The following is a 26,942-nucleotide window of genomic DNA, read 5'->3' as shown; positions in this document are numbered from 1 at the left end:
AATCATGAATATGGGATATTTTTAAATCTTTAGTCTTAGTCACTCAATGATAAAGCTTTTGTTTATAAAATACCTTGATCCACATGCACATAAAAAGGGAACTAAACCTGACCAAACATGGGGATTTTTTTTTTTTATTTTATAAAAACTAAACAAATAATAACTCAGTCACTGCTCCACAGAAGGAATAAGACATATGCATGTTATCTATACAAACAGACCACATCAAAAGGCAATCATATTTATCAAACAAATCATATGTATATATAAGCAAATACTTTTGTTTTTTGACAAGAACTTAATTGACGGAAATCACCACATATTTGAAGGGATATTCAGAAGAATGTGACTGAAGAAAGAGCGGCAGTGGTTACCTTTCTCCTTGTGGTGGCATGGGCCGAGGACCCTGGCCTTTGGGCCGATCCATTCTGGGAGATAGCGGTGGTCGCCCGGGCATTCTCCTGTCTCGACCTATGAAGAGATCAGAGTGTGATGCTTGAGGAACTGAGAGAGCAGATTGCAATGAGATTTCTAATTGGATTTCTGGACATTCTTTGAACAAAGAGCTTAAAAACAACTGTATCTGCTCTGATATCAGATTTCTGGAGGGGTTTTCTAATAAAAGCTGCTGTGTTGTGTTGTTTACCTCTGTCAGGTGACATCGCTATCCTCTTGCTGAGAGGCGAAGGGGGTCGCTCTTTGTCGGCAGGAAAGTACCTTTTCCTATTGCCCCTGTCGGTTTGCTGCTGGCCAAAGAGGAATAAAGAAGTCGTTCATCCATAATGCACTTCTACATAGCTGCCTGATCGTGAAAGTGCCTTCCACATTTACCTTGTTGAGTAGGGTAAGTTTGATGTCCTTGTGAGAGCCGTATCCTCCTGGAGGACCCATAGGCGGCGGGTGCATGGGGTGACCTCTGTTCCCAGATCTAGGCATGCTGGAGCTGGTTTTAGGGGGGAGACCGGAGGGGTCCACTCGTTTTCGCTCATCTTTGAAAGGCTCGTCTTTCTTTGGTGGTTTTCCTTGAAAGGACACCACACAAAACAGCAGTGTTAATTTAGTATTATTCATATACTATTATAGCAGTTATTACTATTTTGAATTACAATTATTTTTATACTTTCAGTTTTTATTTTATGCTTTAATGTGTTTTTTTTTATTTCTATTAGTTTTTAATATTTCTACTTAACTTTACTTTTATTTCAGTTTTAGCACTTCAGTAACACTTTACAACAAGGTTTCATTAGTTAATTCATTAGTTAACATGAAATAACTGAGCACTATATTTTTACAGCATTTATTAAGATTTGTTAATGTTAATAAAAGAGTTGTTCATTGTTCATGTTAGAGTTCACAGTGTATTAACTAGCGTTAACAAATACAACTTTTGATTTTAAAAACGTAGAAATTAACACTAAGATGAATAAATGCTGTAGAAATATTGTTCATTGTTAGTTCATGTTAACTAATTTAGCTAACTAATGTTAACAAATGAAACCTTATTGTAAAGTGTTACTAGTACTTCAATTTTATTTCAGTTAGTTGTCAAGGCAACATTTCTACTTTTCTTGGGGGCGTTTTAATCTATTATTATTTTCTTTAAGTTTTAATTCAACTAATGAAAAAAGGGTTTTAGTTTACAATAATAAAATTATATTTATGGCCTGTTGGAGTCTTAATTTTAAAAAATATGACGAATACTCAAATGCGATAGTCGCTGAGCCACAGTACCTCTCTCTTTGTTGGGGCCCCTGTCCCGTTGAGGGCCCCTTTCCTTGCGAGCATGGCCTGGAGTGGGTGATCGGGAGCTGGCAGAGGACACAGGGCTGGCCAGGTCAGCGTACATGTCATCGGAGTCAGCGCTCCTGACCGAGCTACTGCTGGAGGAGGCGGAGGAGACAGATGACACGCTACTCACCGACAGAGACCTGCGAAACCGCACAGGCATTCTGTGATACCATGATATTTACATTTGACCTTTTCAATGAAGGGGGGGGGGCTCTACTGTCTCTGTGCATTACATACCTAGACTTGTGGGATCCGGAACGGGACCGGGAGAGTGAGGCGGAGGAGGAACGGGATTTTGAGCTGGAGCCAGAATAACTGCTGCCGCTTACACTGCCACTCACTGTTCGCCTGCAGGCAAAACAGACAGGAAGCGAGAGACAGAGACACAATGAAATCATGCATTGGAGACAGAATTAGTGTAGTTAACTGGTGCAGTTCAAGAATGAACAGGTTATCACAGGTTACAGATCTGGTTCAGTTTGATGAATGATGATTAACTGTTCTGAATCTGTCAGAAAAGTTACTCAATCTATAAACTATCTGATAATGAAACTTCAAAATGATTTAAGAGCTCTTATATACTGTACATGACTTATATTATATGTATATGCCTGTTACTGGTCAGTGTCCCGTTTTTTTATTTTTTTTCTCCTATGACATATTTTAGTAATCATCCTAAATTATATATAATTCAAAAGCTTAAACACAAAATCCATCCTGTGAAAACAAACTGAAATTGGATATTGCTTTACCATGGAAACAGTACTTTAAAACCTTTTATCGGGCTCAATTTTTGTGAGAACAACTTGGTTAGACATGACTTTGATTTTAATAGTAATTTTAAAGTCCAAATTATTTTGTAAAATATACATTTTGTATAAAATAAATGTTTAGCTCTGCTTTACAGTAAACAAACTTTTTACACTTTCATTTTTTTTTTTGACTTTCACTTCTGCAATAAACTGCTGAGTGTCTTGTTTATGAAAAGACCAAGCCTAGATCTGTATACCAAAGCATTCATGAATTACAACCATTCAAGTTCCGATCTATTCTCAAAAAGGGTGGTGACAGTAAACAGGTTAAGGTTCATTCAGACCACAGAGCATTTCCGTAGACCTTACAAATCTGCAGGTGAAAAATCCAAAGCAAAGGGAAGAACACACAAAGCATCCGTGTCACATTTGACGTTCTACTGCGTAACAACCGAGAATGTTCCTCTTTGACACTAACTATGGATAGTACAACATAATTTTTTTTAAAAATGGAAGCCAGTTCTCATAATTAAAATGGGTATGGCAACAAAGTGTTAACAGACACTACAGACTTCCTTAAAATAAAACACCATTTCAGCTCACATTAATCAAACAACAGAGTTGGGGGCAACTTGATGTATTTTATAAAATATATCCCTGTGACAACAAACTCACAAAAATCTTATCATTAGGGGCTACTAACAGCTATCACGAACAAATCAAATATGTTTTAAAAAATTATTCTTAAAAATATATCAACAAATCAGCATTATAACTTTGCAGAGCTATTGATCTATATAAAAATGAGGTAGAACACTTAAAAGATCTAATATTTTCACCACATTTACGAGCACTACAACTGACACGCATCAGTTTAACACAGAATAAAGGCAGTGGCATTTTTTTTTTTTTGTCCATTCATCTTTGAATTTTTGGTCTACATCGTCTTCTGTATATCAGAATAATTCATAAGTGTCATCACGTTCATGGTCAGACTTACCACTGTATCAGTGTCTTTATTTGCACATGTGCGCAGAATATATGTGCGCATACACAGTGCTTATTCATGTTTGGAGAACTAGAGTATATGAAATATGTCCATAAAATTTTGAAGCACGCTTGCGCTGGTCCAGATATGAACTGTGATCCACACTGCTGTGTTTTCCATGCAGAAAACACTCTCCTGCCTGCTCTGTGTGTTGTTACATATTAAAGGGGACCTATAATGCCCCTTTTACAAGATGTAATATAAGTCTCAGGTGTTCCCAGAATGTGTCAGTGAAGTTTCAGCTCAAAATACCCCACAGATCATTTATTACACCATGTTGTAAATGCCTATTTTTGAGTGGAAGGAAAAACATGCTGTTTTGGTGCATGTTTCTTTAAATGCAAATGAGCTGCTGCTCCCCACCCCGCTTTCCAGAAGAGGGCGGAGCCTGTACAACTCGTGTGTCGAATACTCTGCCAAAAACTAACAAAACATTTGTTTGGTTTTGATAATCATCTCTATCGTGGCCAAGCTCATGTGGCTTCGCAGTTCTTCGTCATCATGAAAGTTTATTATTTGCATGATGTTTTAAAGCCTTATCAGTGTAAACTTCTGATATATGGTTTTCTGAGCGCACACATCTGAAGCACATGCACAGAAAGCTGTCTGTCAGATGGCACGTCCAGTGAGTGTTAAACTGATTTCTCTTACACGTTATTGCAATTAAACTGTCAAATACACACAAGGTTATGTCAAAAACACACAAAGTTCACAAACACAGTCGGTTATGTCAGTGAAGGTAAACAGGAGGAAAAGAAATCGCATGTGTATATTATATCTACGTATTACATTGAAAGCAGCATAATATACAGTACCTACTGCCGTATATGCTCTTAAAATGAACTAAAAGAAAAACAGAAAATCACTCTTTAGTTGCTTTAACAACAACACATTTCTTACTTGAATGCTGCTGTTAAATGCTCTGGTGAGTAGATAAACATGGCAGACTGTGTACAGCTCACATAGAGGGGGAGCTAAGCTAATAGGGCAGATGTTACATCTCAAGGGACTATCCTTACAATAAATTCAAATTGCGGTTTGGAGAGGGTGTTTATGATTTATGGGGATTATTTAAAAAGCAGTGGGTGGATTTTTACCATTATAGGCTGATTATTTACACACACTGTGGAAACACATCTTTGTTCAAACACCTTATAAAAGTGAATTTTGCATAATAGGTTCCCTTTAAATATTGTTATGGTCATATTTTCCATGTGTTGAGAGTTAAACTCCAGCTTTGACTGCATTGTGAGGAAAATGCAAACACCTCTTCTGTTACACTGTATTGAAGAAACATACACTTATGACACGTTTGTCCGAACGCAAATCTAAACAGGCAGGTGAACGAACAGCACTGAAGCGATAATTTGTGATATTTGACATCTCCAACGTAATACGATCTCATGCATAATACAGTACAGTAATTGGATTAAAAAAGTTCATTCTTATGAATAATGTTTTTATCTCCCATAGAAAGCAACGAAATTACCACATTCAAAGGCCAAAATTTGAATTTTTGTTTTGTTTTTGCACAAAATGTATTCTCGTCGCTTCATAACATTAAGGTTGAACCTGTAGTCACGTTAACTATTTTAATGATGTCTTTACTACCTTTCTGGACCTTGGATGTGGTAATTTCATTGCTTTCTATGGGAAAAAACCTTCAAAATAATAAAAAATATCTTAATTTGTGTTCTGAAGATGAACGAAGGTCTTATGGGTTTGGAACAACATGAAGGTGAGTAATTAATGACAAAAATTTCATTTTTGGGTGAACTAACCCTTTAATAATAAACAATGAGTGCTATTGTTGTTTTCACTGATGTGCAACCTGTACATATGTTACCATCTCAATAAATGTGTTATAGGGTTTTATGACCCTATAAGTTGTTGAAGGATTTACCCTTTTCGGTATTGCTATATAGAGCTGATATAACATTATAAACCCTAGTTTTTCACATGCCCCCCATTTCAAAATGACAGCTTGAACAATCCAAACAAGTAACTTCACAACATAACATGTCCCTAAAAGACATGTATGATACTTCATAATAGTGCAGATTGTTTAGGAAGAGGTGTGCTTTTTCTTTTGTAAGCAATAATTTTTTCACCATTTTAGTGTGGTGGAGAATAAGGCAAAAAATAAATTGTAGACATGGTTGATTAAATGCCTAACAACCACTCACAATACCCAAATGGAGAGCAAGAACCTACAAGTTTTGCATGGGCAAGCACCAGCCACATATCCAGATGTATCAGATGTGTCCAAAACACCAACTGCATCTGGCCAAATGCCAATGACATAATGACAGTTACGATGACTATGACAAGTCCACAAAAGCGTCTTTGTGCCGAGGCATTAGAACCAGCGGGACTGGAGATTTTCCTGAACACCCACATAGGGTATTCCACATCCACAGTGAAACTTCACTCTCACTGCTACAGATCACAGAACTGTCACATGCTGCTTCCCTATACTGAAAAGCGGCCTTTCTAGATACTCACATCTCGCTAACACACACAAAAACACAAGACATGCCGTGTTCAGCCTAGAACACTGGTCACTGGGTAACGGTTCATATGCAAATACACTCAAAACACAAATGTCAAAAAAACAACCACAAAAAAACAAAACAAAACCACAAGCACACTATCAGGCTAGAAACAAAATCTCCAGCTCTTATAATTATGCAATCCTTAAAGAACCTTAAAGAAAAAATTCCACTATGTTATTACTAACCCTCGTGTAAATTAAAATGAAATAAAAACAAACAATTAAATTATTAATAAACATGATAGGTTTCTTGCAGCAAGTTCTAAAATGAAAATAATAATAATAAATATGTTAATTATTTTAAACGGGCATCAAAAACACCCGGTCAAAATGAACACTCTTAATTTTATGGTGCTTTTTTTGTTATTTTGAAGCTTGACAATCCCAGTCCTCATCACCTCATGTGTGTCATCTTTTGTGTTTAACAAAAGAAAGAAATGAGTAAAGGTTTGGAGCAACATGACAATGAGTAAATAATTACAGAATTTTCATTTTTGGTTGAATAATCCTTGCAACTTTGCAAAGAGCGATAGATTATGTTGGTGGCAGAATGAACATGTAATGTGTGCTGTACCTGCGAGGTGGGTTGTGCTGTTGACGTTCTTTCTTACGTCCTTCTCTCACGTTGGGGGGTTCTCTCGGTTCTCTGGGTCCAGGTGGTCTTCCAGCTGGACGGGGGTTGGGGGGCTTTCCCACCTCCGTGATTGGCTTAGGTGGTTTCCCCGGCTGTTCAGGCAACAAGGGGCTGGGCATCATTTTGGGAGGTCCTTTCTCCCTGCGAGGAGGGGGCAGTGCACCAGGCTTCAACGGGTGGCTGAATGAAAATATGTATTTTCACGTGCATGCAAAGAGTGAACAAGGGGACTAGTTCTGACAACTATAGCTAGAAACAGCCAAAACAATAAGCCTCATTGTTATCGATTTAACTTTCTGTGTAGATATAGACTAGAAATACACTGCTGTTCAAAAGTTTGGGGATTTTTTTAAAAAGTTTCTGAAAGATGTCTCTTATGCTCACCAAGGTTCAATTTATTTGATTTATTAAAAAACTACAGTAAAAACAGTAATATTGTGAAATATTATTACAATTTAAAATAACTGTTTTCTATTTTAATATAATTTAAAATGTAATTTATTCCTGTAATGCAAAGCTGATTTTCAGTAATCATTCTAATATGCTGATTTGGTGCTCAAGAAACAGTTGTGCTGCTTTATATTTTTCTAGGAACCATGATACATTTTTTCAGGATTCTTTGATGAATAGAAAGTTCGTATGTAAAATAGAAATCTTTTGTAACATTGTCTTTACGGTCACGTTTGATCAAATTAATGCATCCTTGCTGACTAAAAGTATTCATTTCTTTCATAAAGAAAAAAATCTTACTAACCCCAAACTTTTGAATGAGTGTATATACCAAATGGGTTTTGAGAGCATGAGTGTGTGTATTTACCCTTTCACTGCAACAGGAGGCTGCTCAGGTTTGTTTTTATTAGTGTTTCTTTGTGCAGAGGGGGTTGGTGAGGGTGAGGAAGAGAAGGATCGCGATCTAGACAATGCAAAATAAAGTGATTAATAAAAGCAAATATTCACAGTCAATTTATAAATGTGGTATACTGAATGTTCTGAGAGTCATTATACTAAATTAGCATGGCAAATTATATCTTGCCTAGAGCGGCTTCCGCTGAAAGAGCTGTGCTGAGAGGAGTGACTTGAGTAGGAACTCATTGAAGACGACCGTGAACGAGATCGAGAACGGGAAGAACCAGAACCCGTGAATGAGGAGGACCGGGATGAAGACCTGGAAAATTGGAAAAAGGGGTAAATAAAAGCACCGCCCCTTAGCTTAAAGGGGTAGTTGAAAATTCATTTATTTTCTCACTCTTGTTATTCCAAATCTGTATGACTTACTTTGTTCTGTGGAACACAAAAGAAGATATTTCAAAAAATTATTTTATCCATATAATGAAAGTCAGTGGGGTCTTTGGACCTCCAAAGTGTCTTTCATTGTATGGACAAAAAAATAAATAAAATAAAAAATAAAAAAATAAAAATCTCTCTAAATATCTTCTTCTATGTTCCAAAAGAAAGAAAGCCAGAAGGTTTGGAATGACTTGAGGGTAAATGTAAGAAATTTTTTAATGTTTTTTTTAGTTAGCAGCTCATTATCTTACCTAGATGAATTAGAAAGAGAAACTGAAGATCCAGAGGGCCTGTGTCGCCTACGGCCACGCGGAGGGGAGCCCATGAGACCTGGTCTTCTCCTAGGGGATTTAGACCTACGCCAGGGGTCCTTCCATTCATCTGGCCTCTTAGGCAGTGGGACTATATCCTTCTTAGTTGGTGGCTCCAATGGCCCTCTGAAAACAATAGCAGAAAAAGTGGATTTAGATAGAATACACTTATAGTTTCTTTATCTTGACAAACATCTCAATAAGTTTAAACAAACACTTTCAATTATCTTAATGAAAACCAGGTTGAATTTCCACATTCTCAGTCAAAGAATGAAGCTGTGTCGTTGACATGATAAAGTAGGCACAGATTTGTCATCTCACTGAAACTCAACAGAAGTATGTCTTCCTTAAGTAAATATCTGTTCGTTTCCTGAAAAACAATAGAACCCCCCCACCCCAAAGTATGCATGCCAACTGTCGTTATCCAATAATACCATTATGGAACCAATATTAAGTAATGATATTATCAGATTGTATGTGTTACAATGACTTCACAGCGAGGTGGAGTTGCAACAGTGATAAAAGACATTTTCAAATTGAATTTCTTCTTGTAAAACAACTGTAAACTGTCGTGAATATTTATCAAATGACAGTTTATCAAAGTAATTTTACATGAATGCAGCAGACAATATTCTCTTCACTGACTTTGGAAGCCATCCAAGTACTCATCAGGAAGCTAGAGCTGCCAACACACTTCTCATAAGAAGTGTCAAATGTCTCTTCATTTGTATTGGTTTATGTAAGCCTTTGTAACCAAAAGTACATGCAAGACTTTCCCATTCGTTCCCACAAATTGGACCTAAAAACCTAATTTAGTCAGCTGCTATTCAAAAATGTATTAGCTCTATGCTGTAGTATCATTAGTGTCTTCACTGTATCAATTAAATATAGATTAATCCTACTAAATATACAAAAAGAGCAGTGAATGATTTCTCTTTTGTCTTTTGTTTTTTGATTAACATTGAAAAAGCAGCAGCTTTATTGGGCTGCTGTCACTTTAAGACCTAATGCACGCGAGCAAGTGTAACATGCCTGAGTTTTGGTTGGCTACCATTCAAACACCATACTAGAAAAGGGAGCTGACATCAATGAAATAGAGATACTACCTCATATTTCCTACACACTTCCTGCTCAGCACACCAAGTAAACATTTATTTTCTGGCAACTCGATATCTAGTTTACAATCTCAAGTGTCTTTACTTCCTGCAGAAGAGCCCAAGATTTCCCCTGTGCCTCGGTTGAAAGAAATGAGAACCGTTATCAATATTTCTAAATTATGCCTTAATATTTTTGGTTATTGTTGGCTCTACAATAAATCCCATGTGGATGTTCAATTTTGAGCTGTGCTAAATCAGACTCAGTCAGAAAAGTTCATCACTGAGTTTCAGTCCATAAAATGCAGCAAGTAGACCTTAGCAGTCATATCGCCTGACCAGCTGGCCCTCCAGCAATCCCATATGCAAGTTTCATTTCTCTGGATATTCCTGCTCTATTTTCACAAAAGCAGTTCAGGCACAAGTTAAAGAAAGGGAATTTTTGAAAAAGTTGCTCATTAATCCTCTGGTTAATTAAAGATCATTACATTACAGCATTAGTTAATCTAAGGGCATTCCACATCATGTGCACTTAAAGCATGCCTTTAAATGACTAACATGACCGAGCCTAGGACCTGGAATGTTTTTCTGGGTGATGTCAAATTAAACAAACCTGAAGCAGACTAAGTATTGCAGTGTACCTAAAAATAGAACAGACATCCTAAGCTATTTTTAGATGTGGAATCTTAGCTCACCTTTAATTTCCTGTTTGTACGGAAAAAAAGGAAGAACATCGTTCCGTGAAGAAATACTTCATTGCAGAGCAGTAACATGGCAATTCCCCACTTCAAAAAAATCCAATTAAGTAACAAAATAATATATTAATATATATAAATATATATAAATTTAACAGTTTAAAGTCATACTTTTTTTTTAATATCCTGTTTCACTTTGTAATAAGTCTGAAGTAAAATGGACTGTGAATACTATTCATGAAGACTTCTAATTGACAATAAGGAAAAACATGCGTTTATAATTCAAATGACAAGGTTTATATAGCAATGTGTTAAATGACTGCACATGAAAAAAAAAAAAAAAAATCTTAGTTTCTCTCATTTTAAACTGTTATTAATTTATTACTACTACACAAGCATAAACAATACATTTGGTCAATGCATTATGAGGAGAACAATGACATCTCCAAAATATTATGTGGAATGTTTCCAAATGTCAGCACATGTATAAGGATTTCCACAATATTTCATCATTGCTTCATGAGGGCATGTGTCAAATGGCCCCAGGTGTGTTTATCTCATCAAAACCAGCAAGCTGTCAACAGGGTGATACCTGACTTCTAACCTTGTTCATGTGATGGAATTGTTCTTGACGTCATAGGCCTGGCAAAATGCATGCATAACATTCAAAAAGCAGCTAAGGTAGTTTTGCACATCATTGGAGACATTTAAGTTATTTTTGTAGGCTTGTCAATCAGTTAAAATATTTAAATCATGATTAATCCAAGATGTTTTTCACAGATAACAAACACGTTCACTTCCTTTGTATAAAAAAAAAAAAAAAAAAAAAGAAGAAAAAAAATTTTTGGTATTGCATTCTGGAAAAATATTTTGATGTATTGTTTGGAGACAAAATTAAACCCTCATGAAATTGATCCCTGCAGAGAACAGTGGAGAATGTGTTAAATGTTTAGGACTGAAGTCATTGCATCCAACTTGCTCTAAAAACAGGCGTAACACAATCTTCAGCAGATGATGAAACTTTTAGTCACGCCTCTTTTAGCAAGTTATAAAGGTGTGCTGTACTAAAATCAGACTCACAGGAAGAAAGCCTTAAGGAAAAACAGGCTGTAACAATGCAGCTCAGCAGATCACACAGGCTTATGTAAATAAATAACCTATAATTCCAATTACAACATACACTACCAATCAAGTCAGGTTGGTAAAATTTTGTAATGTAAAGTCTTTACTGTCCCTTTGATCAATTTAATGCAACCCTCACAGAATAAAAGTATTAATTTCTTTCAACAAAAAATTAAAAACTTAGTGACACCAAACTTTTGAATGCAAGTAGAGAAACCAGTTTTTGGGTACTTGCAGTAACCTGTGGCTTATTCTGGACATTATGTGCGTGCATAGACAAAAAGGAGGTAGAGTACATTCTTATTAATTTTACATTCTGATTAATTCTGCCTCATTATTGGCACAGAAAAATGGTTCCTAATAAGGCAGGGAACATACGTTAAGAAGGTGAACAGGATATTTTAGAATATGAACAATCTTCAGCAGATAACAAAAGTTTTAGTCACGCCTCTTTGATCAAGTTATAAGGGTGTGCTGTACTAAAATCAGACTCACAGGAAGAACGCATTAAAGAAAAACAGGCTGTAACAATGCAGCTTGGCAGATCACACAGGCTTATGTAAATAAATAAATAACCTACAATTCCAACTACAATATAAACTACCAATTTAATTGATTAAAAATACAGTAAAAACTGAAATATTGTAAATATTACTACAATTTAAAATAGTCACTTTAAAGGGGAATTTTCAGCGGTCATTACTTCAGTCTCACATGATCCTCCAGATATCATTCTAATGATGATTTGGTGCTCAAAAAAAAAAAAAAAAAAACACCTTTCATTATTAAAGTTGTAAACAGTTGTGCTACTTAATATTTTTATGAAAACCAAGATATACTTTTTTTCTGAATTCTTTGATGAATAGAAAGTTCTGAAACGTCAAAGTTCAAAGAACAGCATTTATTTTAAATAGATTTTTTATTTTTGTAGGCTTGTCAATCAGTTAAAATATTTAATCATGATTAATCCAAGATGTTTTTCACAGATAAAAAACACGTTCACTTCCTTTGTATAAAAAAAAACAAAAAACAAAACAAAAACATTTTGGTATTGCATTCATCTGATCAGGCAGATCAATTGCACCTAAAAAATGCACTTGTGCTATTCTGGTGATGTATTGCTTTATGCGTGGAGATAACATTAGACCCTCATGAAATTGATCCCTGCAGAGAACAATGGAGAATGTGTTAAATATTTAGGACTGAAGTCATAGCATTGTTTTCCTTATCAAAGGAACCCAACTTGCTCTAAAAACAGGCGTAACACAATCTTCAGCAGATGATGAAACTTTCAGTCACTCCTCTTTGAGCAAGTTATAAAGGTGTGCTGTACTAAAATCAGACTCACAGGAAGAAAGCCTTAAGGAAAAACAGGCTGTAACTAGGGCAGAACCAGAATATTCGTTTATTCGAATATTCGTTCGGTGGCTTGGTATTCTATTTTCAATTTTGGAATTCAAATATTCGGGGGTTTTTTGGGGGGGGTTTTCCCGCACACCTGGCACCCCCCTCGCGAAACGGTTCTCATTCGCGCTTGAATATGTTTACACTATAAAATCTGGTGAAATACAATACTCTTTTTTACAATTATCTTATACAGCCTAGCCGTTTTTAATAGGATGGACAGTTGAAGGAACCCAACCTTGTTATACTTAAATATATTTGCTTCTTAGCCTACTCATGTGTTCCCTGCAACTGGAGTATTCTCTGTCTGAAGCACACAACTGCATGAGCTTGTATTTTGGGTTAAGCTGCGCTGCTTTGACATTGTGGAAAATAGAATAATAGAAACAAAATATATTAGCCTTTTGACCCGTCATTATCAATCTAAATGAATCTACTGCGAAATATAGGAGCTTGTTAAAACTCAAACATGAGATTTTACTGGGACGACGTGTTCTTTATTTATTACAGTTCTTTCAATTATTTTGAGTCCTTCTTTTATTTAAATAGCCTAAGTTACCCGTTACTGTGTCTAATTGCTGTGCTGCTAATTTCTGATTTGTCAGAAAAATGTTAGGCTACCTTATTAGAAGTATTGCTGTTAACAGACCTGTGCGTTTCATATCACTAGTGCAGTGTCCGTTCTCGGAGCATATAAGCCCTGCCCACGTGAGGCGTGCCAGTTTTAGCTAGTTTATTTCGCTGTTCTATAGTTTATTAAAAGTTTATTAAATCTGAACGTGTCACGTGTCCATATTGCACCAAATGCGACACTGCACTCCTTTGTGTCCGCAGCAACACAACCGCTGTAACATGTTGTGTACGGACCAAATAGGAATAGCTCACTTAGCTTAAGTTACTGATACCAGACAAACTTCACGGAGGCGATTGACATTTCACAACTGGTGCTTTATTCCCCATGAAACTCGTGTAACTGTCAGTCGCAAATGTTATGCCGTCCACAGCATTACTTAACAAAAGACAATAACTCCAAATGAGCAACAGAAAAACAGAAATAACCCGCATACACGCGGTGCTCGAGTCGCACATACAATGCAGACAGTTCAACCGGGAGTGCGCAGCTCTTAAAGTGGCCACACCAAATTTCTACTCGTTACTCTGCCTTTATTAGAGAAGAATATGTTCAGCCCCCTCCCTCCGAAGCTTCAAAGCTCAAAAAAATGGTATTCGGACCATGCTGTAACAATGCAGCTCAGGCAGATCACACAGACTTATGTGAATAAAGTAACCTACTATAACAACTACAATATAAACTACCAATTTAACTGACCGAAAATACAGTAAAAACAGAAATATAGTGAAATATTATTACAATTTAAAATAGTCACTTTAAAGGGGAATTTTCAGCAGTCATCACTGCAGTCTCACATGATCCTCCAGATATCATTCTAATATGTTGATTTGGTGCTCAAAAAAAAAAACCCTTTTATTATTGAAGTTGTAAACAGTTGTGCTGCTTAATATTTTTTATGAAAACCAAGATATATTTTTTTCCAAATTCTATAATGAATAGAAAGTTCTGAAACCTCAAAGTTCAAAGAACAGCATTTATTTTAAATAGATTTTTTATATATATATATATATAATATAAAAACGTTAAAGTCTTTACTGTCTGTCACTTTGATCAATTTAATGCAACCCTCACAGAATAAAAGTATACTTTTTTTTTTTTTTTTTTTATTAAAAACTTTGTGACACCAAAATTTTGAATGCTAGTAGAGAAACCAATTTTTGGGTACTTGCAGTAGCCTGTGGCATAATCTGGACATTATGTGCATGTATAGACAAAAAGGAGGTAGAGTACATTCTTATTAATTTTACATTGATTAATTCTGCCTCATTTTTGGCACAGAAAAATGGTTCCTAATAAGGCGGGGAACATACATTAAGAAGGTGAACAGGATATTTTGGAATATGAAAGACAAGGTAAACAACAAAAGTTCCAACCACGTGTACAAAATTGGACAGTGAACTAACTGCATCAACAAGTTCTACATACACAAACTCTCTGACATTACTCATGTTTACAAAGAACAAATCTGAATGAAAATATCAGTCATTTCATCACTTCAGCCTTTATATCGATTTATCACCATTGTGACGTACAATGATGAAACCTACAATAGCAACATGAAAAATGACGCACAAGAAGCACAATTCCAGTATTGCAAGAGCTGTCTGACAAAAACAGGCAAACAACATAACCTGTTTTATTGCATATTAAACCGATCTGTGCTATGAATAGGACAACAATAGGTTTTGTTTTGATTTTTTACCTCCATTTATTTTATTCTTGACTTGGCATAGTTCCAGTTCCTTTCACATTTCTCTTTTTTTTTTTCCTCCACCGGTGAAAAATGTTTAAGTACACAAGAAAACGTGACAATGAAAGACAGCGTAGAGTACATCTACGTGTAAAGTGGTGAAAACCACAGAGTAACTGCTAAGTCAACGATCACACTCAGGACACAACCATTCAACAGCTCAATTAGTATTTCAAAATGCCCTGACATTATGATGAAGTCTGGAATATCACATACAGCCGAATGATACAAATTAAGGAGAAGCAGAACAAAAGATCTATACATAACAATGGAGGGGGCGACACAGAGGAATATACCAGACAGAAACACAATGAAAAAGAGAACCAGGATCAATTCCTCTTCTGGCCTCTCCACATCTTTGGACAATCCTGATTCCATAAAAATACATTTCCATTTGAAAAAACAAAACAAAAACATATATTTTGATTACGACTGACAATTTAAAAGCATTTAATGCAATAAAAACGCTTACACAATTAACACTTTTTAATTGCAAAATGGATTGCTATAAACTGTAGGCCAGTGTTGAATGACATGGAAAAACAAACTTCTAATGCCATTTTTCTAACGTCTATTTAATGCAAAAACAATGCAAAAACTTTAAATTATCTTCATTTGGGGGGTTTCTTGGCAAATATTGATTTGCATTGCATTTCATGTAATAAAAAGAGTTTAAAATGATTTTTAAAAACGCTTGTTAAATAAATCCACAAATATTTGCATAATTAATACAGTATCTGTTAGGGTTGGGTGGTATGACAATATGAAATGTCTATCAATAGAGATTCTACTATATTGCATACATCACGAAATGTAAATATAACTGCTGCGGCTACATGATATTGGAAAAAAGTGATATTTTGTTTTTCTGCGATATATATTGTGATATGGAAACAATTTCACCAGAGGACTTGGCTCAATTTGGAAATAATCATTCAAGAATGAATTTGTAAGGGAGTGCATCTGCATAGAAAATACTAAACAAATTACAAGCATAAATAAATACAATAGAAAAAAAAGATAAAGGAATTAAACAGTGCTTAATGTTTTTTAGGTAAGTCTAACAGTATTCAGGCACAGAAATTGAATAATCAAATGTAAAATAACACTGCATAGACTTCACAGTAAAAAATGAAATCTAATCTTTGTTAAAAGCTACAAAAGTGATTTTTTTCTTTGTCTTTTTGTTTGAATAAAATTAATGACACAGAAGGCAGCAGGTATACTAGGCTGTTGTCACTTTAAGACCAAATGCACAGATCCGATAATGATACGCATCCGTTTTCTTTCTCAATTATTTATGTTCACTTAAAACATTAAGTGACTGTTTACGAGGATATAGGCATTTTGACAAATGTGCGTGTATGCGTCCATTCAATGCTTTAAACTCACTTGAATGTTTAAACTGACAGGACTTAAAAACACACGCGAACGATAAACTTTCACTTTATGATGGTTAAACTTTTCAATTAATCCGCAAATCACATGCGGGCCTGGTCCGTATGGTTCACGGGTCCCTACTTGATCACTACTTGACATCACACATCCTGTGATGTGGCTATCGTGGGTGCACACATTGCGACGCTGAAACGATATATCATGTAGCCCTAATAACTGCACACCATAGTACTTAAAGTTATTGGCACATTGGTAAAGAAACATGCATGAATGAGAAAAAGTGCATAACATGATTGATGTTAAAGTGTTACTAAGTGCAACCATTTTTGGAAAAAAAAAAACAAACAAAAAAAAAAAACCCGTATTCACACTGACTTATAGACAGACAGACAGAAACGTGCACAGAAAGCAGAGTACTAAATCGAGTTCTTTTTTTTTTTTCCTAGTCTATTGTGCTTGAATGCTCAAATACACTTATAATTATGTCAAAAATGCCTATCGTGGCCTGTAAACAGTTGATATGTCTTAAATTATTGTAAACAAACTGGAGAAAATCTGAAGTGCGTCAATATATTGGATCCATGCATTCGGTCTTAAAGTGACAGCAGCCTAATATACCTGAGCCGAGAGGTGGGTAGTAACGAAGTACATTTACTTCGTTACATCTACTTGAGTATTTTTTTTGGAAAATTTGTACTTTTTAGAGTAGATTTAAATGTGGGTACTTTTACTTTAACTTGAGTATATTTCTAATGAAAAATCTGTACTTTTACTTCGCTACAATGGGTGACATTCCTCTCGTTACTTTATTTTAATGCAATACTCTATACATGTTAAGAAATGCATTGTTTATTCCAAGCGCGCTGTCTCTTTTTTCCATGAACGATGCCCCATTCACAAATGAATCGCTCTTTTGAGTCGATTCCGTTCAAAGACTTGATCAAACAAGTTGGCAAAACTGTCTAAATTGGTTCGCGAATCAGTTTGAATGATTTGTTCAGCTCCTGCACGCACTGAATCGTCTGAAGCGGTTTCTCACTCGGAGCACTGGATGAAGCGTCAGTGGACCTACAGTCAATTAAAAGCAAATCTGCAAATGCATCCTATTATTTGCCAGTGATGAAGATCTTTATTAGTTGAACAATTCCACAGGTATCGATTTCATTTGATTTCAATTCATACAGTCAATAGCCTACATTTTTCAACCAAATAGATTATTACGCCACGATAACAAAGTATGTAGCATTTCTTTACCGTTTTTTGGACATATATCTTAATTTATACATTAAATAAGCTACCAGAGAGTATGAAATGAACACCCACCATCCCGCGGTAATTTTTGGGTGGTCTATGGCGCAGTGGTGGCGCCGGCGACCTGTTCGTCTTGAAAATGAATGCCTTTATGTAGACACAGTTAACCAGTTTACAGTCGCCTGCAGAAATATACATTTGATCACATTTTGGAGAACAGACAGAAGAAGATCCGTCATTGTGTCTTTAATCATTGTTTATGTTCAGCGGTTATGAGCTCTGCAACATGTTCTTCACAGTTTGGAGCGCGAGCACATGTAAAGATTTTGCTCTCTTTCTTCTTTTAAATGTAGCTGTATACATTATTATTATACAAAGCAAAGGACATGCAATGATATTCGGGCTACAAATGCCAGAAATAATGCTAGTTTCTTCTGTGTTTGTTGAAAAGATATCTAATTATGATAATAATAATAATAATAATTTAAATATCTATCTAAATAATAACATGCTATTGTATTCTTGTATACATATAGACACTACCGCTTAGAAGTTTGGGATTGGTAATATTTTTAATGTTTTTAAAAGAAGTTTCGTCTGCTCACCAAGGCTGCATTTATTTAATTAAATATACAGTAAAAACAGTAATATTGTGAAATATTACTACAATTTAAAATAATCGTTTTCTATTTGAATACATTTTACAAAGTGATTTATTCCTGTGATGCAAAGCTGAATTTTCAGCATCATTACTCCAGTCTTCAGTGTCACATGATCCTTCAGAAATCATTCTAATATGCTGATTTGCTGCTCAAGAAACATTTATGATTATTATCAATGTTGAAAACAGTTGTGTACTTTTTTGTTTTCAGGATACCTTGATGAATAGAAAGTTCAAAAGAACAGCATTTATCTGAAATACAAAGCTTTTTTAACATTATACACTACCGTTCAAAAGTTTGGGGTCAGTAAGAATTTTTATTTTTTTGAAAAGAAATTGATACTTTTATTCAGCAAGCATGCATTAAATCGATCAAAAGTGGCAGTAAAGACATTTATAATATTACAAAAGTTTCTATTTCAAATAAACGCTGTTCTTTTGAACTTTCTATTCATCAAAGAATCCTGAACAAAAAAATATTGTACACAAATATTTTGTACAATTGCACACAAATGTTTCTTGAGCAGCAAATCAGCATATTAGAAGGATCATGTGACACTGAAGACTGGAGTAATGATGCGGAAAATTCAACTTTGCCAACACAAGAATAAATTACATTTTAAAATATTTTAATATAGAAAACAGTTATTTTAAATTGTAGTAATACTTCACAATATTACTGTTTTTACTGAGCAGTTTTTACTTTTTACTGTATTCTGCATTAAATGCAGCCTTGGTGAGCAGACGAAACTTCTTTTAAAAACATTAAAAATGTTACCGATCCCAAACTTTTGAGCGGTAGTGTACATTATATATTATATACATATATACACACACACATACATATACATATACATATATATATATATATATATATATATATATATATATATATATATATATATATAGTAACTAGTAACTAGCTACTTGAGTAGTTTTTCTTTGGATACTTTTTTACTCTTACTCAAGTAACTATTAAGATTATTACTTTCACTTTTACTTTGAGTAAATATTTCTATAAGAACTTGTACTTTTACTTGAGTACAGTTTTTGGATACTCTACCCACCTCTGCCTGAGCCTAATGTACAACAAAAGAAATTAACTGAATAACATATTTGACTGAAACACATATTTCATACATATTTGACTGTTCAATTTCTATACTATTTCTTCTGTTAGACACCAACCTGAAAATGTTTTGCTATATTGTATTTGTCCTATTGTTATTCTTATTTAACAAAAAATAACTATCATAATCTATCATTATTGTGAAAAAAAGTTATTCATACTGTGATATTTTGATCATAATCACCCATCATCAGTTAGTCAAATGCGGTATTGACGTACAGTTTCAGTTATGAAATGGCATTGCATTTCCATTATTGCCATTTTAAATGTCAATTTCCTTAAACAAATCAGTCTGTATCTTAAGATGAGTAGCAATGACCCAACATTATGAAGACACATACACACGCACAAAAAAAAAAAAAAAAAAAAACCCTTGGCTTGACACACTCAGGTAAAGCCTGAAACGGTGATCATGCACACCTTTCAACGTCACAGGGAGTTGCTATTTGTGAGCAAACATAGGCAATATCTAAGATCAAACTCCTGTCTTCACCACGCCTGGGAAATGGTTCACACGGTGAACATCCAGGTTTAATGATTTCCTTCCTTTATTCATTTGCCAAGCCAAAAAATTCCCTTGTTTCATGATCACATGCTTGCTACTATAATGAATGTTTATGTCATTCATTTTACGTCAGCTCCTTTTAAGACGTAACAACAGTCACCAAATAGATCAAACTTTCACCTGTATTGCAGGTAATACCAAGCTATGTAGTACTTCCAAATTCATGCAACATTTGCTAGTTGCAGAGGCTTCATTTACACAGCATTGACAAATTTCATGAGGATATTAAATGAAAAAATCCTACCTTGAAAGACTTACATCATATAGAGCAAATGTTGCACAATTACACACACGAAAGGAAATAACTGCTAATCAGTGCCACTGAAAATAAACTGGTTTGCTGTACACTTCCCCTGGGTTTTTTTCCTGGGTCAAAAATGGCCTTCGGTCATGGTGGACAAACACAGTCCTCCACACACACATCGTCCATCGGTCATCGTCCATCGAGATGTTGAGCCGGCATCGTGATTCCCCACCGCCCCCAGCCCCCACAACCCATCCGCAAAAAAAAAACAAAAAAAAAAAAACATCTTAATCACGGCGTGATTAAAAGCACACAGGATCGTTTGTGGTAATGACATTTCAGCGCTATATTCACTAGTAGTTTTATCAAGCGCCAAATGCACTTCATTCAAGCCCTTTCAGCTCCGTGCGCGTTCTCTCTTTCTCCAGTTGCGTCACCACCATTTTAAGATTTTCAAGTCGGTAAACTAATTAAAGGCTGGTGCACACTGTGCGATTTTGGCCATGATTTGGTCGTCTGAGACAAATTTTGCAAATCCTAAAAGATTCCTATAATCCTAGCCTAAAATATGTAGTCTTTGATCGCTAGTTTGACATGTTCACCGACAGCCGATTAATGAACGTTGCGATCAAATTTTACCTCCGACTAAATTCTGGCAGTGTCAGAAGATTTGGCGCACAGTGCTGCGGTCTGACTTCTCCTACGATGAACGTCAAATTGACTTTGTTTTTCAAGACAAGCCATTATCAAAATTAACGGTAGGGATTTCTTTGTTAGCCACCATTTCAGTCCCGCATGTAATGCAGTTCACTGTCACCGAATGTGTATGGGTTGATGTAATACTCTGGACAAGTTTTCAAGCACGCGTTCATTTTTAACGCGTCTTGACTGTCGTACAGTCTGACACAAATGACAGCTGAGATCCTACAGTGTGACATGAGGGTCATGTTCATACAGTCTGACAAGCAACAATCGTAAAGGACTATTATAAATAGCACAGTGTGCACCCAGCTTTATAAGAAAAAAAAAAAAGTAGATCAAGAATCATTTTGGAATCGGATCGTGAGATGCCTATTAAAGATTCCCACCCCAAATATTATAGTAATGTACCAAATGAGAGGGTTCCCTGTATAGTTTACAGCAGTGGTTCCCAACCTTTTTTACACCAAGGCCCCCCATCTCTCCGAATCAATACTGCATGGCCCACCTCCCCCCCCTTTTTTTTTTAATTCACAAAAACATTCGTATTGTAGTGTTATTAGCCTCCTTTTCAACCCCATGTTATTATATCTTTAAAGATGTAACTCAAGATAGAGTTAAACCTTCAGAGTTCTTTTTTGCAAACATACTTTGCAGATATTCTTTCCAACTTAAAAGTACTTACTCTGCTAAGTTATAAAGTAACTTAAACAAATAAGCACAAGTCAACCTGCCATACCAAACAAGACCACAGGGAGATACCAAAGGACTGAATTTAAATACTATGCGGATCCATTCAAAATTAGTAAACACCACTGATCCACACAAACTTCTCCAAAACACGCTTGTTCGGTGAGCATCCGTTATAAAACACTCACAGTACATTAATTTGAAAAACTACGTGAATATATTGAACTGTGTTCATGCAGAAATACAATGTTATAGCGATCAGTGAGTCGAGAGCGCACGCGCGGTTTGTTTGCACATAATAACGGACTCGCGCATGCCTTATGTACGACTCCTGTATGTCACTGTAATCGTCATCCATCAAAACCTTCTTAGCGACACTGCTCTTCTTTTTCCAACCGAGAGAGTTAGTTTGCGTTTTGAGCCACCGTTCAGTCTGTAGCCTATTTCACAGCAGCATGATGAGAAACGGCCTGGGCTGATCTGAAAAAATACGTACGAGAGAGGTTGTGCCTTGTTTTAAATGTATTTTTTACTTAATTTAATGTATCGTATAAATAAATAAATTAATGAAGTATATTAATATATTTAAATTATTTTTAAGTTATCTCGCGGCCCCCCTGGAGGATCACTGAGGAACCCTAGTGAGAGACCCTAGTTTTTTTTTTTTTGTTGTTTTTTTTTAAACTATCGGTATTGGCAGATTTTATTCTGAATTATGGGCTATCGGCATTTGGAAGAGAAATTTAGTATTGGTGCATCTCTAATATATACACACACACCAGTATATACATACACACACACACAATTATAAATATATATTTTTTAATTATATTCAAATATAATATGTATTTATATATTACAATAATATTTGTCTCCGCATATCGTTCAATGATAGGAGAAAGTATTTGAGCAATGAAAAATTACAAACTTCAGTTTTAATGAACAAAAGGCAGTATTGTTGTCCATAAGCAGCCTTATTTCCTACACAAATGACAATACTGTATTCAATAGCCAACACTGACAATGAAACAGGCACTTTACTGTCACTTTACATCAAATAAGCTCAGTGGAACTGAAACTCCATGTTTATAGATCAAAGACATAGGGGCAGAAAGTATGATCATGCATTTTTCAAGCTGACCAAATTGTTAAATTCACACGAAATGGGGGGAGTTACATCAGTTACATGAAGTTTAGAAATTTGAGACACAACAGCGTTCTTTGAAGTCACACAAACTAGGTGTGAATTTCTCCCTAGCCTGCCCGGTAAATGACTTGTGCAACTATCATGGGACAGATTCATGCATTTCACTGTCTCCCTTTGCAGAATTCTGAGAACACAAGTGATTTACTCAAGTGAGCCGGAAATTTGTTGCGTGGGATCTTGGCTTAATTAATGAAATGTGAATCTCTTTTTTTTTTTTTTTTAATCCAGGAAAAATGAGAGCTGACATGACGTAGAGGGTCAAAAGAGCAGCACTGGTGTGGCCAGGAAATTTCCCATAAAGTGACCATAATCAAATATGCAATCTGATCTGTGGTTAAGTGAATATAGTGATAAAGAAATTACAGTGAGGGGAAATAAACCCAACTTGAAAAGCCTATTGTGATAATGTCAGGAAATACCAGAATGCCAGAAGACCTAGAATGCGTGTTCAACTTACAATTGCAACTTACAGTGCAAGTGATCTAAGAAAAGTCACCCTGCAGGGCTTTCCACAAGGAGTTAAAATAATGTGAATTTAGGCCAAAGCTGTGTTTTAAATTAATTTTATGTCCATTAAAGTTAGGGTAGTCAATTTGTTTTATAAACACTTTATTATTACACTGGTTGAAACTCTTCACATCCTAATAGCAATCAATAATAGAAGTGTCTAAATATTAAAACATGTACATATATCTTCTGTGGAAGTCTCAGGACCAAAAAATGTTCAGTCTGAATGCAATAATACGATGTTCTACCTGCCTGTCAACATATGTATTTCCACACCTCCGCGCATACCTTCCATACCTTTCACTTTTTAAATAAATACTATAATTTCTACTCTTCAGTTCCTCAACTCCACAATTTGGACTGAAATGACAAACTTTGTGTCAGTAGAAATAAGAATCAATGGATTTTCAGTTCCAGAAATGCAGATTTGGCTTACTCTCATTAAGCCAGCCTGTTGACTAGTGTTGTCACAGTACCAAAATTTCAGTAGTCGGTACCAATGGCAGTCAAATTTCACGGTCCTCTGTACCAATTTCTGCATCACAGCAAAAACTCTTAACTATTTTCTTTTCATTTTTTATTGAACTATTTGAAAATTTTAAATAAAATAAATAAAAGTAGTAAATTTTTAATGCCATTAATGATTATAAGTAAATAATACATTAAAACATTAGTGCTGTCAAACATCACAATATCAGATTCAATTCCACTTTGGATGTCACTTCTGAAACTTGTGTACTTAGCAGCAAATAAAACTTTATTCAAATTATGAGTGGGTTATATACAGAAAGCGAGCAGAGTGTGCTCACTTTATATCTAATAGTTAGGTTTTCATCCAAAGTTGCAAATTTAACTTGCAATATCACATAAAACATTTGGGAATAAAGCACCATTTCCATCCAGCGAGACGAAAAGAACAAAATCTTCTCTTCTTGATGAACTGGCGGCAGATATCAGTAAGAAAAAGTCATTAAGAAAAAACTAAGTTGCTGCAGTAAGAGAAGCCACTGTGGGTCTTTTTTCATATATAATAAATTAGTTCACGCCTCAGAGCATGCAGACAAAACGCAATAAACGCGGTCATGTTATCTTGCTTTCGGAGGCAGATGCCTGCTGTTTGAGAACACAGTCGTTTAAGACAGTTCTGGAAGGTAATTCTACCGAACCACTTTGAAGACAAACTTTGGCTAAGGCATTTCAGAATGACCAAAACAACATTTCGGATGCTGTACAATGAGATCGGTCCGCTGCTAAGTCCAGTTATGTCGTCCCATCATGCAAAGTCACATGACTTGATGTGTATCAAGGAATTTCAGCAAATTAAACTTATCGCATTAAAAAAAAAAAAAAATGTATCCACCTCAATTGAGCACACATTTTTATATGTGCAATATCCCAAAATAGGTGGATGGAAACATAGCTAATGAAGCTGATGTCACTTCAGTTTAGCCGCAGCGCAAGCTCACTGACTGAGTAAAAACTCCCGTTTGTCTATATTGCACAATGAATCTCTTATACTTTGTTGGTTATAACAAAACAATTTGCGAGCTTGCAGCACTCACGCTGAACAAACTCTAGTGTATTGAGTGGATTCTGACCAACTTAAACGCCTCTGATTGGCCATTGTAATTGACTACAAAGACAGTACTACCAATACTGCAGAAAAGCTGGTACAGTTATGTTTAAGTTTAAGTATCGATTTGGTATCGAAGTACCAGTACTTTTTTGACAACCCTATCAACATGAAATCTAGTGTACATTGTAGCTTATCTGAAAAGAAACTTCTCACTAAGACAGAAGAGGCAGTATGACCAACATGCAAAACAATAACCACAGTTTGTCACAATTAAATCTGAATTTGATACTACCACAATAAGACCAACATACAAAAAGGGGACGCTCACTGGTGTTTTCTATAGAATCATTCACAGAAACTGCTGCATTTTAAATTCAAAGAAATAAGCAGAAATGCATGTAGAACTTGTGGCCAGAATTTCCATCCATCCAAAAAGAAGAACCAAATGAACTTAAACATTTCACACTTTTACAAAATACAGCTATTTCTACTAATTCAGGTGCACTCATTGCACCAGACTTCAAAAACTACTAAAAATCTGTATCCCCAAAAGAGGCATCCAGGCAATCAAACTGGAATGGGCAGATTTTATCAGTTTTGCACAATATGCACTGGACCGTTTGTGACCTCTTCGTTCCATCTAAGATTGAAGGAAGCTTGAAACTGACCTGGGTGGCATGTTTGTGGGCGAACGTGGTTTGAGTGGCTTCTCCTTCTCATCCTTTTTCTCCCGCGGCTCTCTGGGAGGCCGCTCTCTCGGCCTTCCCTCCTTTTCGTCCCGTTTCAGACGATCCCTCTCCCATTCGTCCTTCCTTCGCCGGCTCTCTTTCTCCCGTTCCCGTTCTCTCTCCCTTTCCCGCTCTCTCTGCCTGCGCTCCCTCTCACGGTGGTCTCTTTCGTGCTCCCGTTCCCTCTCCCGGTGACGCTCGCGTGGATCCCGCTCTCGGTCCTGATGCACAAAAGAAAAAAATTCTCAGTTGTTCAGTAATACAAATACAGGTACACAGCTCTCAGGAATACTTTGTTCTACTCAAATGCAGCACTGAATGGTCAACAATTTTTGTATAATACACATATTTTAGTGTTAACTTTCATGTCTCATAATTTAGCCAATACATCATGTACATGCATACTGTACATATTTAAAAGATCCAGCATAAGTAACTTTGCATTTTAGTTTTATGCTAAAAGCCCTTTGGAAGAAATAACAATAAACGATGACAACGGATGAACACTACATCAGTATGTACTCACAGGGTAGTACGGCAGTGGGGTCTCTGTGTACTGCACTCGGAAATTCTCATACTGGCCTCCTCGCCAAAAAGCTTCCATCTCATAATCGTAGTATGGGTCACCATATGGATCACTACAACAGAAACAGTTGTTAAATATACAGTTGGGAAGAGTGATAAACTGGGATTTAAATGAATAGTGAGGGGCTACAAGTTATAATATATATATATATATATATATATAGTCAGTTACACTTTGTATTGAAGGGAAGCATTTCATTTATAGTACTCACCCATAACCTGGATCTCTGAACTCAATATCACTGCAATACAGAGAGAGAAAAAGGATCACAATTAGAGTATGGGTAAATGATGACAGAATTTTTGGGTGAGCTAACTCTTTAATGAACCAGCAGAAACTTATCAGTGACCAAAGATAATGAACGGAAGAGATTCACTCTAAGTTATGGTTTCTTACCCAGCATCTCTGATCTCTCTGGTTATGCGATAACCACGTTCCCTGAAGAAGTCGTTTTCTTTGTCAAAGTCTCGATCATCTTCACCTATGGTTACGGTAAAACGTTTTTCCTCGAAATCTGGTTCCTGCTCTTTACGGATGGTGGCTTTTTTCAACACCTAAAGGGAAAGCAGAGTTTTATGAGTTGGAACAGTTTAATTCAACTGGAAACTTAACATGTCTTTCATACTTA

The 26,942-nt window shown here is 35.7% G+C and overlaps 1 protein-coding gene across 4 annotated transcripts in view; it reads right to left on the bottom strand.

Moving 5' to 3' along the window:
* Window positions 1-26,942, bottom strand: part of zc3h18 (zinc finger CCCH-type containing 18) — a 37,986-nt gene that overhangs the window by 1,047 nt on the left and 9,997 nt on the right. For 2 of the 4 annotated variants that reach the window (XM_051870087.1, XM_051870088.1), the window contains exons 6-18: window positions 26,711-26,868; window positions 26,526-26,555; window positions 26,255-26,366; window positions 25,669-25,949; window positions 8,315-8,500; window positions 7,810-7,941; window positions 7,594-7,689; window positions 6,717-6,956; window positions 2,026-2,136; window positions 1,732-1,928; window positions 832-1,022; window positions 647-746; window positions 375-471 (exon numbers count right to left, since the gene is read on the bottom strand). In XM_051870087.1, the coding sequence (XP_051726047.1) occupies window positions 375-471; window positions 647-746; window positions 832-1,022; window positions 1,732-1,928; window positions 2,026-2,136; window positions 6,717-6,956; window positions 7,594-7,689; window positions 7,810-7,941; window positions 8,315-8,500; window positions 25,669-25,949; window positions 26,255-26,366; window positions 26,526-26,555; window positions 26,711-26,868 (1,931 nt within the window). The remainder of the gene's footprint in view (window positions 1-374; window positions 472-646; window positions 747-831; window positions 1,023-1,731; window positions 1,929-2,025; window positions 2,137-6,716; window positions 6,957-7,593; window positions 7,690-7,809; window positions 7,942-8,314; window positions 8,501-25,668; window positions 25,950-26,254; window positions 26,367-26,525; window positions 26,556-26,710; window positions 26,869-26,942) is intronic. The other 2 variants (XM_051870089.1, XM_051870090.1) reach the window with 2 other exon arrangements.

Source organism: Ctenopharyngodon idella, chromosome 18 (assembly GCF_019924925.1).
Source record: "Ctenopharyngodon idella isolate HZGC_01 chromosome 18, HZGC01, whole genome shotgun sequence".
NCBI lineage: Eukaryota > Metazoa > Chordata > Actinopteri > Cypriniformes > Xenocyprididae > Ctenopharyngodon > Ctenopharyngodon idella.
This window is presented reverse-complemented; position numbering and strand designations above follow the sequence as displayed.